The sequence below is a fragment of the Myiozetetes cayanensis genome, unplaced genomic scaffold (assembly GCF_022539395.1).
Source record: "Myiozetetes cayanensis isolate MyiCay16 unplaced genomic scaffold, myiCay2020 scf7, whole genome shotgun sequence".
NCBI classification, from domain to species: Eukaryota; Metazoa; Chordata; class Aves; order Passeriformes; family Tyrannidae; genus Myiozetetes; species Myiozetetes cayanensis.
Window position 1 is genome coordinate 45,819,369 of NW_026087964.1, and position 15,104 is coordinate 45,834,472.

General features: G+C 36.7%; 1 protein-coding gene across 7 annotated transcripts in view; it reads left to right on the forward strand.

Annotated features, from left to right (window-relative positions):
- The window catches only part of TBCK (TBC1 domain containing kinase), a 100,486-nt gene extending 85,974 nt beyond the window's left edge, over nt 1–14,512 (forward strand). For all 7 annotated transcript variants that reach the window (XM_050337633.1, XM_050337636.1, XM_050337638.1 and 4 more), the window contains 2 exons: nt 1,400–1,559; nt 13,190–14,512. In XM_050337633.1, coding sequence (XP_050193590.1) covers nt 1,400–1,559; nt 13,190–13,300 — 271 coding nt within the window. In that variant the 3' untranslated portion in view covers nt 13,301–14,512. The remainder of the gene's footprint in view (nt 1–1,399; nt 1,560–13,189) is intronic.
- The last annotated feature ends 592 nt before the right edge of the window (nt 14,513–15,104 follow it).

Sequence of the window (15,104 nt, forward strand, 5' to 3'; positions counted from 1 at the left end):
AAAGCTTATTTCATTTAGCATGTTAGCAGATATATTGGCAGCCTTACATTCATGTTTTGAAAGTTATACCTCCATACTTATGGTCTCTCAGTCTGTAGCACAAAATCTTGACCTTTTTATTAACTGTCCTTAGTAATTAGAACTTCTTACAAATTTTAGGTCAAGGTTCTCTGAGCAGTTAAGTATACTCAGTGGTGTAAGTGTGAGCAATTAAGTTTGACCAAAGCCATTTTCCGTCTAAATGATGATCATTTCAGAACCTGGTCCAGTAGCAGGGAGAGTTATGTGGTTGTAAATGGCGTTGGCACAGGTAAGGGAAGGAGGGATATAATTTTCCCTTTCAAAATAGAAATAATCTGACAATGTTGATGAATGATATGTGATCATCTTTTGTTCTTTCAAACGTTTTTATATAGCCATAACAATGACAATCATAAAACTGAAACTGTTACATAAATCACAAGAAATTAATGCTAATAATCAGCTAAATCAATTAAATCTTGCCACCATTTAAGGCAGCTTCTTTATTTAATAGGATTCTCAGCTTTAATTATAAATTTAACTAGCTTTTTGCAAGTACAGTAATAGAGTGACTAATCTAGATATTTGACATTGTGTATATTTTTGCAGAACTTTGCTTTTTTTTCATCTCTTCAAAGCTGTTCTTGCTTATAGGTGGGAAAGGGAGTGTTCCAGGCATTCTAGGAAACTAATTCAGAGTTTTGTCAAGGTCATGGTGCATTCTCAAATTCATAAAAAGCTAGGTAGTATCAATCCAAATTAATTTTTATATGAGACTTTCACATTCAATATTTGCTTATAAAATTTACATTGAATGTTCATCCTCTCAAAATGAAGGACAGTTAGCTATGTCTCAGAGTTGTTTGCTTTTCAATACTCATTACACACTTGCTGTTAGTCGGACTGCAGATAATGTACATGGTGCTCATTGTCTGGGAATCTGAGGGCATGTACATTAGAATTTCAATTTGGATCAAAATTGTAGAGGCCTTGGGAAGGTTGACAGGAGTTTTGAGGACATTTCTCAATAATCCCTGTTTAGCTCTGATACTTATTGTAAGTACTTCATTCCTTTTGTATAAAATTCCTCTAGAAGAGGTGCTCCAGCTGGTTATTGGTATTTGGCTCTTATTATCAGACTAGAGCTGATTAGAAGTAAAATTCCACAAAATTGCATATACTGTGGATACTGGTTCTTTAGCACCTAGTGTTTCCTCCATATGAGTAAACAGCAAATAAGGTTTGTCAAAATATACTATCACAAAAGACCAGCACTGCCATATCATGACAGCCAGGATGAAGAGCAGCTTCATCCTACAGCTCTGCACGTACCACAGATTTCTCTGCCTTTCAGATTTCCTTAACTGATCCTTCCAAGCTTTAACCGTGGCCATATTTCTGGAAGCATCAATGTCCCATTTGCATCAGCATTTACTGCAGAAGGGGAACTCATCCAGTGCCCAGCAACTGCAACGCTCCAGAGCTTTAAAGGAAGAGTCGTGGTGATTGTAGGAAATGCAGTGAAGAACACAGCTGCCGTAAGTATATTGCTATAATGTCTGTTTTTGTACTTAGAAATACATTAATGGCATGAATAGGCAATAGTAAATAAATGCTGGAAAATTTAGATTAGTAATTCTGTATGATGACAGGATTTGGGGTGATGTTTTTCTTGTTCATTTCTGCTTCTAGACAGACATTTCAAGTGGTCAACATCTGAGAAGATTCATGTTTTGAAATGTAATTATTTAATATTACCCTCTTCAACTTAAAAATCTTTATATTTGTCACTTTAGGGAAGTGACATCAGCACTTCTAATGCGCATCACTAAGACCTGATTTTCAAAACTGACTTGCATTTACTTTCTATAGTGTTAGGAAGCACATACAAGGTAAGCTGAATGGGGACAGGTACCTTATGACGTGCAAAGGAAATAAGATATAATTCATGCTGCTACTAGTAAGAAACAATGTATTGCTGAGTTTTTTAGAATCATTTGTTCATGCAGTTATGCTCAGTGAAGAGAGAATGGTTCTTGCTGGTAACTTTTGTGTGCTATTTTTATTGTCAGTGCCTTTAGAATATTCAGACTTGCCTATTATTTTCTATAATTAAATATTTCTTTTTTTTAAGACACTCTTTTAAGTAGGGTATACCTTTAGTTCAGCGGTTTCTTAAACCTGTTTTCTCAAAGGACATGACCTGTAACCTGATAAGGCAAGAAGGGCTGTGGATCATTAAAAGATCTTCATGTGAGGAAAAGCAGAAGCATCAGCACGACACATGGTGATGTTTTTTATTCATATAGGGAGTTGTAGCGTGAGAAATTCCTTTCATTAACCTGCATTTTATCATGTAGAAAATTACCTTGTGATACGTATCAGGTTTTTTTAAATAGTAGCAGAGATAGCATAAAAGCATATCTCACATAGCTACAGTTAGTGAGTATCTAGGTTTTTGTGTGAAATCTGGGTAAGTTTGTGGTAAATATTTCAACATGAAATCAGTTAACTTGAATAATAATAATACCTCACTAAATGCTGAATACATAAATCCCTCCCTCAAAGGGACAAATGCAAAATGCATAAAACGCTAAGAGCAAAATGGAGATTATTTAAATGATACTTTACATGTTTGATGGTGGATTATGCAGCTGCTTTGAACAATTACATTTTAAATCGACAAAGATCTTAGTTTATCTCAGTAAGAGCCTATCCATCCACTAACCTCCCGAGGTTAGGAACAGGAAAAAAGGAAGTGCTTTGGTGTTCACTAAGGAGTGCCTTTATGGGGTGTATTCCATATACTACCAACTCATTTTCTGCAAGTTCTGGAGGAACTAAAACAGACTGAAGAAACTACCTGTAACAAATTTCCAAGTACGGAAAGGACACAGACCGTACAGTGCAGGCTGTCAGTTCCACCAAATCCATGAAGATATCATTTTCTTCTATGAGTGACACTTCTGATGCAAAATTAGGTATTTTTTTAAATGTTTCATTAAATGAAAATCAAATGTTTCCTTTGCTATGCAACTAAAGAAAATTTGCTTATTAAGTGCATGTATTTCAGCATGTGAGAGGTGCTGTCTTATCCTCTAAACCCAGATTTTCTGTAGCTGAGACAATATTGACCCAGAATTGTCAACATTATAGCTTTTCATAAAGGAGAAATGCTGCTTTGTCTCTTGATTTGCTTTTAGAGTTCTTGAAAGCCTAACTAAAGAGCGTAGAGGTTTAAATAGCAACAAAATACTGGATTGACCAGTTTGACCACAAATTAATTGAATACTTAAGCTTAAATACTGGTGGGGACTCACCACCTCTGTCACACTCTCAAAGTATATGTAAAACCAGCCTCAATTTTACTATGTTGGTAAAACTTAGAACTTGTTTTTTTCATGGATAATTTTTAAGGCTAGTTTCAGTTTTACTCTGCATGGTTGCATAAAACTGTCTGCCACTATTCATGCCAAAACTATGTAACTTGAGGCTTGACAAGACAACAGTCGTTACTTTTTAAATTTTACTAAGTATTCCAGTCATAGGAAAAATTTCAAAAGTGAATATATGGAAGCAAAACCAACTTTTGTCCATGTTATAAGATGTTCAAGTTAAAATGTACTTTTTCCAAACAGAGTTATGTATTTCCAGATGAAATGCAATGAGCCACAAATTGAACCCTGAATCGTAAAGGGGAATTTTTCGGAAGTGTTCACTGATAAACACACCACTAAAAATATGGAGATTGGCACTCTTATGTGTTTGGTTTAAATTTATATAGGACTGAGAGGTGGGGGTAAGAGTGAAAAAAACAGGTTTTTTTTTTTTAATAGGGCTGTTTGCAATTAGGAGGTTGAATGTTTCAATTGTGCTTCATATTAGTTGCCTATTTGGCATCACTTAAAACTAATTTAAAAAGCAAACTTGAGTATACTGAGCAGACCTGTAGAAAAAGCCTCTTCGCACTTCATTTCTGTTTCTGTCTTTTGTATTTGATTTGGAGCCAGATGATAAAACATTTAAATTGGAATGCAAATGCTGTCTAGAATTTGAGAGGTGAGAGGGAAAACTGAAAACTTCACCACAGCATTGTTCCAGCAGGAGGCAAATGAAGCCAGCACTGTCACATACCAGCTCTGGCTCTGACAGCTCTGGTTCTAGTTGAACACTTCCTTAGGAGGGAATTAAAACAGGGTAATCCTGCATGTTAAGCCATTTGATTTACTAACACTGAAGGTTGAATTAATAGATTGGCTGATGTACAGGAGCCTTACTGAATGTGCCATTAGCAACATAAAGGTACTGTAAAAGCGATATTGTGTCGTGGTGCTTGGTTTGCACTTCTCTGGAGAATATTCCATCCTTTAGGCTGATTCTTGCTTTCTGCCAGTCTTTCTTCTCCTAGGAATTTCTGGGCACTTGTTAATATAGCAGATTTTTTTTTGTCTCTGACAACAGCAGGAAACCTCCACATAAAAGGCATTACACTAGAGTTCATCCACCAGATTCTATCTTGATATTTAACCTTTAAATATGTTAAGCGGCAGCATCTCTTAAGTGAATTAAATTCCCATTTCCCACATCCATAGATAGATAAGTACGTTGTAAATTCCATTATGGGCAAGGGATCCTTACAGTTGGGAATGTAATAGTTAAACAGGCAATGATTGCTGAACTGTAGCTTCTATTTTTGGTGTAGGACAAATAACATCTTCTGGGTTTTTTCACTTTCAAAGTCAGGGATACAACAAGTAAAAAGGTGGATTATAGTTATGCATATGTAGGACAGGGATTGTTTGGGTCTTTTTTTGGAAGGGTCACATTACTTCATCTTCCCTCTTTCCAGCAACTTTGAGGTGCTAAGCCATTATCTGTTTCCATTTCAAACTTATATCTGTATAACTGCAATTATTAATTATTATAAATTGTAATAATAATTATTAATTATAGTAAAATCCTATTAGAATAAGAGAAATACCTTACTGATACTTAATCATTCTCTAGCAACTCAATTTTGACAGTGACACACTTCTACTTGTGTAATGTGGTTGTTTCATGTGTTTCTCCTGTATGTTTATTATTGTCAGTTAAATGCTATAACAGAATAAAATATACAGGACACTTTAATCTGCATAATAGTCTGCCTAAAAACTCATTTATTTTTTGCCTTGGAAAAAGATAAATAAGCTGTAAGTCAAAGCTTAAAAAACATGTCTTTATAGCTGGGAAATAAATTTTAAATTGTAACTTCTAATTGGTACATTGATTATTTTTTATCTAGATAATTTATGCTGCTATATATATATTGTCTAGACAATTTCTACAAATTACTGAAACAAAGTAGTCATTCCTATTGCACAAATTATCTCCAAAGCAAAGACAAGAAGTCCTGAGTTTCCATGAGATCTTTCTGACCCCTTTTCAAGGCCAGAGGGAAAGGGTCAAGTTTAAGATTCTTTTTGTATAACATCCTCCTGGCCTGAAAAAAAATATTTTTTCTATATGAAACTAACATTTTCTCTCAGCACACTATCAAAAGTGCATTTATTATATGAAGACTGAGACACATATGTTTAAGTGTCTGGTTACCACTAAATTTGTGTGATTTTGTTGTCATCTTCCTCAGAGCTTTTAAAAAGCCCTTGCCAGAGAAGCAAGTCCTTGCATGCTGAAGCTGTTTCTTTTTATAAACCTGTCTTAAAACTACAAATGGATGCCTATGAAACTTCATGGAGTGATCTGAAGATTAGGTGTTGCATAGAATACTAAAGGATGGGTGCATTTGTGCTTCTAAAGACAGACATATTTAGTTGAAAGAGCCTAATGAAACTTCTAAAGTGAAAGTAAATAGAAGTTAGGCAATAAACTTCTTGAGATGTTTCCACCATGCATCTTTTATATTCCGTGTTTCCTTGTCAATAGTCTCTGAAGAAAAGTGATTGAACAATTGGAACGAAAACTGAAGATACTTTCTCTTCGCAGGGATGGAGGGGATCCTTATGATTACCAGAATGGCTCTTTTTTTGTGTTTGTTTTCTTAAGGCCCCATTCTCCCATCTGCATTCAAACTCACAGCTTTCTGGAATCATCAGGTGCCTCTTTGTTGCCTTTAATGAGGAAGAGATAAAGCTTGTATTTTGAAAAGTTTGAATAGATTCACTAGTCAGCAACTATCCTGCTGGCTGTAACCCTACCCAATACATGGTTAAGTCTTCATTATTATTTCATTATTTTATTCTGTAAATTTAGCCCTTCTTATTATTGTAACATGCATAATGTATGCATGTTTTCCTTCTTCGATAGAAAGCAGGCCAGCTGCTGTTGCCAGTACATGCTCTTCACACAGCCCAAGAAAGACACTTGGGCTGCCAGCCAAGAGCTGTGTTATGCTGTTGTACTTCTGCCTCTAACTGTGGCTTTGGTTAGTTCACATTGGATGCCTCAGGTACAGCAGCAATGACCTAAATATTCCACTTTTCCAGATAAGTATGGGAGAGGAAAGAGGGAAAATGAAAGATGGAGGTTCAGGAGCAGAACTTGAGTATTCCTTTTTCTCCTCTGAAGTAGGTGACAAGGAAAGCAGGCTGATTCTAAAACTCAAAATAGGTTCTCTTTTTTTATTTTTTTACTGAGACCAGTGGTAACAGTCATTGGAAATTTTAGTTGTTTATTTGATGTAGGTGCTGTTTGGCCTGTGTACCTTACTACAGAGAAGTTTGGATGCTTCTGAGATCAGGAGTCATGGAGTCATCTGTTTTACCTATCAAAATATGCCTAAGAGATGCTGGCAGGCAGGATCTCAGCTCTTCTCAATCATCTGGGAAATCTCTAAGGACAGGAAAGATGGGAGTGATGAACCTGAATCTTGGAGTGGTACCATCAGGCTCCAAAGTTCCTCCAGACATCTGTCTTGGCTGTGGTTATGCTGTCTTTTTGGACTGCACTTCTGGAAGAATACCCTTGTCCTTGCTTGAGCTTGCATGGATTAGGATGTAAACATATCACTCAGGACCTACTGCATTGTAACATAGAATTATCACTTTCTGAGGCTGTTTGCTAGCTCTTTAAACAGTGGTTTATATTTCCTGGTATTCTAATTCAAGGAATCTTAAATAGTGATAACTGAAGGAGAGGTGGCAATGACATACAAACATGTTATAGGTCTAGGAGACTTGTGTAAGGATATGCCAGCCAGAATGCTATTGGTGAATCTGGCAATTCCAATATCCATACTGCTTGCTGGAGCAATGTTGTTCTGCTTTTCTCTAAACTGTATCTGAATCGGCTTTCAAAAAGGACAGACAGACTGACTGATTGCTTCAGGAGGGTTTGCATCCATTTCATGCGAGGTTCAAAGGCTTTTGTGCTAGAGTTTAAGGAGAAACTGGACAAAATTTACAGTTTGGGTAATGTTAGAAAAAAGTATTGCAGATCACAAATAAATGTTTTTCAAGTATTTCTTGGAACAGTTTTCAAGATCTAGGGCAGTCTTTAGACTTGGAGGAGGAGGCTGAATCTTTCAGAAAGACTCATGCTTTCTCTTTTATATTCAAGCCAGCTGTTACACATCTTTTCAAAATTGCATCTTTCTGTTCACTAACAACTTTTTTCTTTTCTGTTGAGTCAAAAATAAAATAGTTTGCTTTCTGCATTTTTACTGTACAATCCATTCAGCTGTGTTGTGTGCACTGCATATATGTTGGTCAGTATAAATTAGCTGTGTTACAAAATCTCTGCAATTGAGTTTTAATTTTCAAGTGCTTACTTACAGCTGGGTATTTTTTAATGTTTTCTATCATTTCTAGGTGGAAAACTTAAAGTGCAGGTGTTTAAAATTTATTGCTTGTTTAGTCTTACTTTCATTCTCAGTAAAACTTGATTTGAAACCAGCTATTAAATATCTCTTTGTGTAGGCTTATTTTCAAATCTTTGCATATAAGTCCTCTGAGTTACTGCTGTGTTTTTGTACTGGTGGAATGGAAAGTGTTCCCCTTTGGCCAGTCTACAGGTAGAGAATTATCCCTTGATCTTGTTAGAGCAGTAGATTCTATGCTCCTTTTCCACCCCCCACCACTATAGTATGTGTTTGCACCAAGTTGTCCATTTCTGTGGGTTTTTTACTTCAACTTTATGGTAATACTGTAACCAGTGTCTAGGCATTGTTTTGTTGATATGGGAAGTTTTAGGTTCCTCTCTTTCCCATAGTATTAAAGTGTCATTTCATTTATCTGGAACCCTTTAATACCAGAAGTAGCTGACTAAAAATAATCTTGTGTGCTGGGTCTGCTTTGTGGCATATGGAGAGTGCTGTTTAAAAAGCTCTAAACTGATCACTTTGCCTGTGCTGTTATTTCAGAGAGGTGAAGGTGAACTCTTGACTGAAATCATAAAGCAAATAGACTGCAGTCCTGGAGACGTTTGTGTAGCATGAGTTTACAAGTGAAAAACTATAAATAACCATGTGGCAATGGATGAATACTACAGAATTTGGTTGATATTTCTCCTCTAACTTCTCAAGTATCTCTTTTTCTTCTGACTCTTTCAGAGGATGCTATTAATATTTATACCCTGGTAACATTAGTCACAGCAGTCTTTTTTGGTATTCTGGTGCAGTATGTTACTCCTCCTTCCCTCCCAGCGTGCCCTTTAATTACAGCCTGTCACAGGAATGTCTGTGAACGTGAATAATGTGTACATAGCAACCCCCATGGCTAGCCTGAAGGGTGCTGGGAATGGGGCTACTCAAGCTGTTGTGTTATTAGACTCTCTGCTGTAGACAGTGTGAAAATGTGACATGCCTGGCATAATACATTCAGCACACTTGAAAGCTGTTATTTTACTGCTTGGAACAGGGCAGAAGAAACATTATGATAAATGTGCCAGTGTGCAGATTATTAAGGTTCTTGATGGTACTTAAAGGAGCAGTCCTGTTACGCTGTTTGTATTGAGAGCAACACCAATGCAGGATAAAATGTTTAATATTTGCCTGAATGTTGATATAATTTGCTATGATCTTGTCTGGTTTTGAAAGCCTGACTTCTTGTATCTGCATGAAGAGTCTTAACTGACTGCTTTCAAATGCAGATTACAATTTTCTGACTCAGATATGCTCACCAAGAAGGGGGTTTTATGTGGAATTGATTGATGCATTACTTTATAGAGAAACAGTGTTTCCATAGTCTTCACCAAAGACATCACATAGTAGTCATTAAACAAGTTGCTCACATATTCATCCTTTAATATATAGGATTTCCTGTGAAAGTAGCAAGAGGAAATTCAGTTTAAACTCTAGATACCCCCAGTGAAAACATGGTAACTGAGTTTGGGAAGTGCATTTTGAGGAAAGGGCACCTGAGGCAGAAAGAAAAAAGCTTGAAGTCTTCTAGCATCCCTTTAATCCTCTTCCTCAGATAGGCGTAACTCCATTTCCCTATGGCATAGTGTTGTCTAAATGAAAACAGAAGCATTACAGAGGAATGTGATCCATTGGTGGCATGGGGAAGCTGACGTATCCCAAAAGTTACATCAGCACAAACATTCGATAAATTTAAGAAAGTATAATCATCTTACAAATGACAGGTTATTTCTATTTGTAGGAATATATTTCTGTGTAATGGAAATTTAATTGTGCACTAGTTTTATGTTTCAGTAAATCTCTCTTTAAAATGTAGGTGGTTTACAGGTCACTAAGGACGACAAAATCCATTTGCTTATCTCTTCACCGTGTTATCTTCTGTCTTAATAGCAACTCTGTAAATTAGGTTGTTTAGCAGACTGCAAATTACGTATCCGGGTGCCTCTTAGTAAACTTGACACTTTATGACAGAGTTCATAACGGAAAGAGAGCCCACACATGCAGTCCAAGATAGTAGTTTCTGCTGTGGAAACTCTGTGACATTCTTTCAGAAGAGCACTTTGGGCATTTTTGACACATAAAATTTTGTTCTTTTTGGATCACTGATTTTAATTTTTTTTTTCAAATGTTTAGGAAACAGGGGGTTTTATCTTTCTATATTCCTTGGATTCAAGATACTGATGTTTGACATAAATTAAGGTCAAATTGGGGAGGTAATGTATGCAGCTATTTCAAATAGTCCTTCATCTCATGTCTCTCCATCGGTGCACATGCCAGAAATAACAATTCCATGTGTTTTGAAAATACTAGCTTCATGCAGTATATTTTGGCATGGAAGGATACTAGGTGGTGTTGGAACATTTCAGAAACATGGGGAACAAGTTCCTGTACTTGTTTGTGGCAGATGGGCTCCTCTGTCTGGGAGAGGAAAGCACAAACGTACTGAGGAACAGAACTATAAAAGTCAAAGCTTTAATAAGGAAGACTACAGTGCTAGTAAGAGTCTTCTTCCAAATTTACTCTTCACCAAAAGTAACTACTGCTACTTTCAGTGACACAGTGTGGGAAGGCAGAAGGTAAAACTGGCAATGTCTTTAATTGTACCAAATCCTATTACCGTGTGAGTTAAACCCGGACTCTTCTTTGCAGTGCACGGACAGATGTATGTGCAAAGCTCTTGGAGGCTGATATTTGGAGTTTGATGGCAACTCTCAACTTATGTCAATGTGTATGCCTCTAGGCCCCCAACTTGCAGCTAATTCCCACAGTAATGAGAAGCCAATAGTAGTACCTTTCCTGCTCAATGGGTTTTCCCTGACTGGATGTTCAGATGCAATATTCTTAACTGTGTTTGCAGCCTTTCTCACTGAAACCAGGTAGACAACAGCAAACAGTTCTGTGACAAAAAAAATAAAAAGGCAGTTCGTCTTGTGGTATATCAGCCACAGATTTTTCAGTGCTTGCTTCACAGAGGCCCTGAAAGAAGCGAGAAATTCCACACCGTAAGGTTTAAAAGTAACTTCTTGTCATGTGCAGTGAAGAAAATTTATTCCCAGACATACTTGTTACTAAAGCAGTTCTAAAATACAGTGGGACACAGGCCTTAATGCTCAAACCCTAAGTACAAAGCATTTGATTGCATATTTTCTTCTAAGATTACATTGAATGGTAGTTATATTATGGATAGGGCATCCAAACATTTGGAGCAGAGTTTATAGTTTATTATCAGTAGTTTACGATTATCAGTAGTCAGAGTGGAACCTCTCTGTTGACACATGGAACATTGTACTCAGGAAATAACATGCTGCTTCCTGTCAGCTGGAATGCTTGTTGCCATTTTTCATTTCTGCCAGCTATTGATGTCCAAGACAGAGCACTATCCATTAGTCACAGGTGGAGAGCACTGTGAGGTGATAGATATGTACACATGAAGTAAAGATGTCTGATAGTATTTCACTGGGAATATAAACTATTTTTGTAGTTCATGGTATGCACAGCTGAGCGCTATTTTTGACGAAGAGAATTATCTTTGTTTTACTGTACACCACATCCTTGGGCTGTGATTACAGCAAGAGGTTTTGCGCTCTCCAAGTGATATCTCTGTGTATATTACACCACCTTTGCAGCCAAGAACCTCTCTAAAAGTATGGCATTTACTTTGCTCATGAAAACTGGCATCCACATACGGTTTAACTTAACTACTACTTAGCTTTGATTGTTTGATTGTTGGGATTTTTTCATTTGTATCTTTGAATCCAGTACTGAATGACCCAAAATAATGGGGAAAGAGATGATTGATTGATTGATTGATCCTTTTGGTCTTACTTAGGCAAGTACCTGAAACAAACATAACAGCCAAAATGTCTGCTGTGACCTATTGCTCTGACCCAATAAGTCCTCAGCAGTTACAGTTGGTCTCTCCCTGGTTAAATGCATCCTAAACACAGAGAAAGGAATGCAGTAGCTAGACACATAAGCGGACAGAAATAAGTTCATTGCATATATAAAATACCTTCAATGTGAAGCAAAAGTTCTGGCTAGGAAAGGTTAAAACTTTGTTACTATGAACTCTTAATTTTTAAAGAGATTATTTCAGGACTTGTACTGGATCAGATAGTCATGTAGTACATCGTGTTCTGCCTCAATATATGTTACACTGTAACAGGTAATTAGGAGAAATGTAAACAAAAAAAGAAATCCCATATACTCAATTTAATTGGGGTGCCTACAGGTGTTCTTGAGTTGGTAATTCAGTTGTTCATGAAAGTTAGTTATTCGGACATCCCATTTGCAAATAGGTTCTCAAATAGCATCACAAATTATTTTAAAAGAGTCAAAAAGGGAATTACAAGTGTTTACATAGCCCACTTGGAAGCACTCAGTGATTTTACAGATGATAGTAGTTTGCCAACCAAGTAAAAAGGAGCAATCTCAAAGACTGGAAGGGCAGGACAGTCTCTCACAGCTTTTGCAAATAATTTTTGGTTTCCCACTGATTAATCTATTTTGGTGGCTTGCTTTTTAATGCATTGTAGTCAGTATCTAGAAGGCAAGTTTGACACGTAATAAAATATTGTTCCTCTGTTTTTTTTATTTTAATACATAATTTTGATATTTCTTGTCATAATTATTCTTATATACAAAATACGGTTTCTTCATCACTGTGGTAACATTTCACAAAGTTACTACATGGAAACTGGCAACTGCTGTGTTTGGTTTATGGAATGAACTACTAGTTGAGAGAGGGTCATCACCCCTGCAAGGGTGGGGGCATATGTTCTTGCACTATTCAACCTGCCTGTGTGCGGATTGGTGGGGACAGGGAAGAGTACAGTTGCTAGACCCCAAATTCATGTCTGACATCTTGTGAAGTCAAATTACATCAGCCAAGTTTGACAGGTAGGAAAATGACTGTGCCATCAAACTCTGATTCTTGTACACTTGAGAACCTACAGAAAACAGCTGAGAGTTAGATTAACACAGGGAAAAATATGTTAGTTCATGCTTTGAGAGAGGTTCCAGTGGTTGCTCGAAGGTTAAACAGTCCTGTTAGAATGAAGTAAAATCCTGCCTAAGCAGAGATAAATGAAGTTCAGTATTAATAGTGTGACACTTTCATGACCACTAAATTCACCCCAGCTGTTTCAACAGACAGGCCTTGGCTCCTGTGCTGCATTAGCTGGTGCAAAGAAAGGGCTTCTAGGGTCTAATAATTTTCTTTTTTAATTTTTTAATATACCTTACTTAACACAAAATTATTTCAATTTAAGGACTATAATGTGTGGTGTGCTAATGATATATTTGTTTCAGTTTGCAGCTCATCTAGTGAAAAACAAGTACCCAAGGGTCTGCATCCTAGACGGAGGAATCAACAAGATCAAGCCAACTGGTCTCCTCACTGTTCCTTCTCCACAAATATAAGTGACTGTAAACATTCAGGACAGTCTGTCTGAATGAGGCAGTCTTACCGTACAACATGGATATCCTGAACCTAAAGGGCATTGTGGCATCTTCACTATACAAGCTATCCTGATGATCAGTGTCTTATCCCACAGATCCAGAGCACAGGAGCTTTGCATTTATTCTTTAAAACAGAGCTTCAGTTGGAACAGAGGAAAACTGAACTGAAGCTTCAAGCTTTCCAAGAAACCTCTGTCAACACTGATGTAGTGCACGAGTGGTTGAGCAAGTCCAAACACAGAAAGAGTAACTCATCTGGCATTTGGAATTCTGCATTTCTGTAGAACAATGTCAACCGGCACTTGATGGCTCTAAGCTGCACTTAGGTTATTTGAAAAAGTATTTTACTGTGAGTACTGAAAGTAACAAGCTGAAACTGTACCCTCTGTTTATCCTGTGAAAAAATGTGTTCTATGATATTTTAAAGGAGTAATTTCTGTATCTTGTCACCTGCTTTATTTTTGAGAGAGCATTTTTTCATCTTGGTTGGAAATAAAGATGTGTCCCAGATTGAAAGTCACTGTGTAAGAGCTGCTGCTGCGTCAATCCAAAATGTATCAGGAGGTGGAAAAGTTCTACTCCTCTGTGTAGAATTTACCAATCTATTTCCATAAACATATCACATGCAACAATTTCTGAAAAAAATTATGCTTACCAGAAAGGTGGGCTTACTGTGTCTTAGGACTATCAATCATTTATTCTGCAAATAATAAATAGCATGTTCTCATTTTAGAAGCTCAAACCTTAAAAGTTACATTGCAATTTTAGTTTTGTTATGAAAACATTCTGGAGTAAATGTCCTTGTGTGAATTGGAAGTACAAAATTCTCTTTGATATCCTCTACTCTTTGAGCTAGTGGTGTCAGTGTTGTTATTTTTTTTTTTTTAAGTCCTTAAACATGAACTTTAAAACTGACAGATTGAGGGAACAAACCTGTTTCTAAACTAAACTGGATGCAAGTGCTGTAGATGAGTGCAGGCAGGCTTCCACGAAGGGCATAAGGTGACTGTGTAATAAAGATGTGGGAATTACTTTACAGTGAAAAGCCAAAAGTATTTAAAGCACTGACAGAAACAAACAGGAATTGGCATCTCTCTGTTGCTGAGAAGCTAAAAATAAATCTGATTCATACAAGTACCACCTTTCAGGAGGTGTGGAAAAAAAAAAACAAAACATCACCCTAATCTCCCCCTCAAAATCCCAGGTTAGGTTTGCTAGCTTGTCAGGTCCGTTATTACAAATAATGGGGGAGGTGAAAGAAAGCCAAGGAAGAGAAAAGAATCTGTCTTCATGAATGCTACTTGAAAATAGTACCTTTAATCCAGGAAACCAGTTATGATAATGTAAGAGTGACAGTATGGCACTGAAATTAAATGGGAATTTGGAAGAATTTGTTTTAGAAGACAAGAAAGTCTTTTTATATGTTTAAATCTTAGAAAACACTGGTGCAGCGTGAGGCTTGATTATCACTGAAGTGTGGGAATTAAAATATATTTTGTAAAATTAACAAAATAACACCAAAGATCTGTTCACCTGGTTACAATCACATACTAGCTTGCATTTTGAAGTCAACACCATGCTCTTTTAGTAGAGCATCATCTGAGACATGACAGTTTCCACAATACAAGCTCATTGTAGGGTAACAAGGATTTGCTCTAGGATATACGATTATTTTATGCCTTCTTTTTGAGGGTTTTATATCCTGAATAGTTTTTAATTTGCCAAACATAACACTGCAACAGCTAACATTATTTCCCTTTTCTTC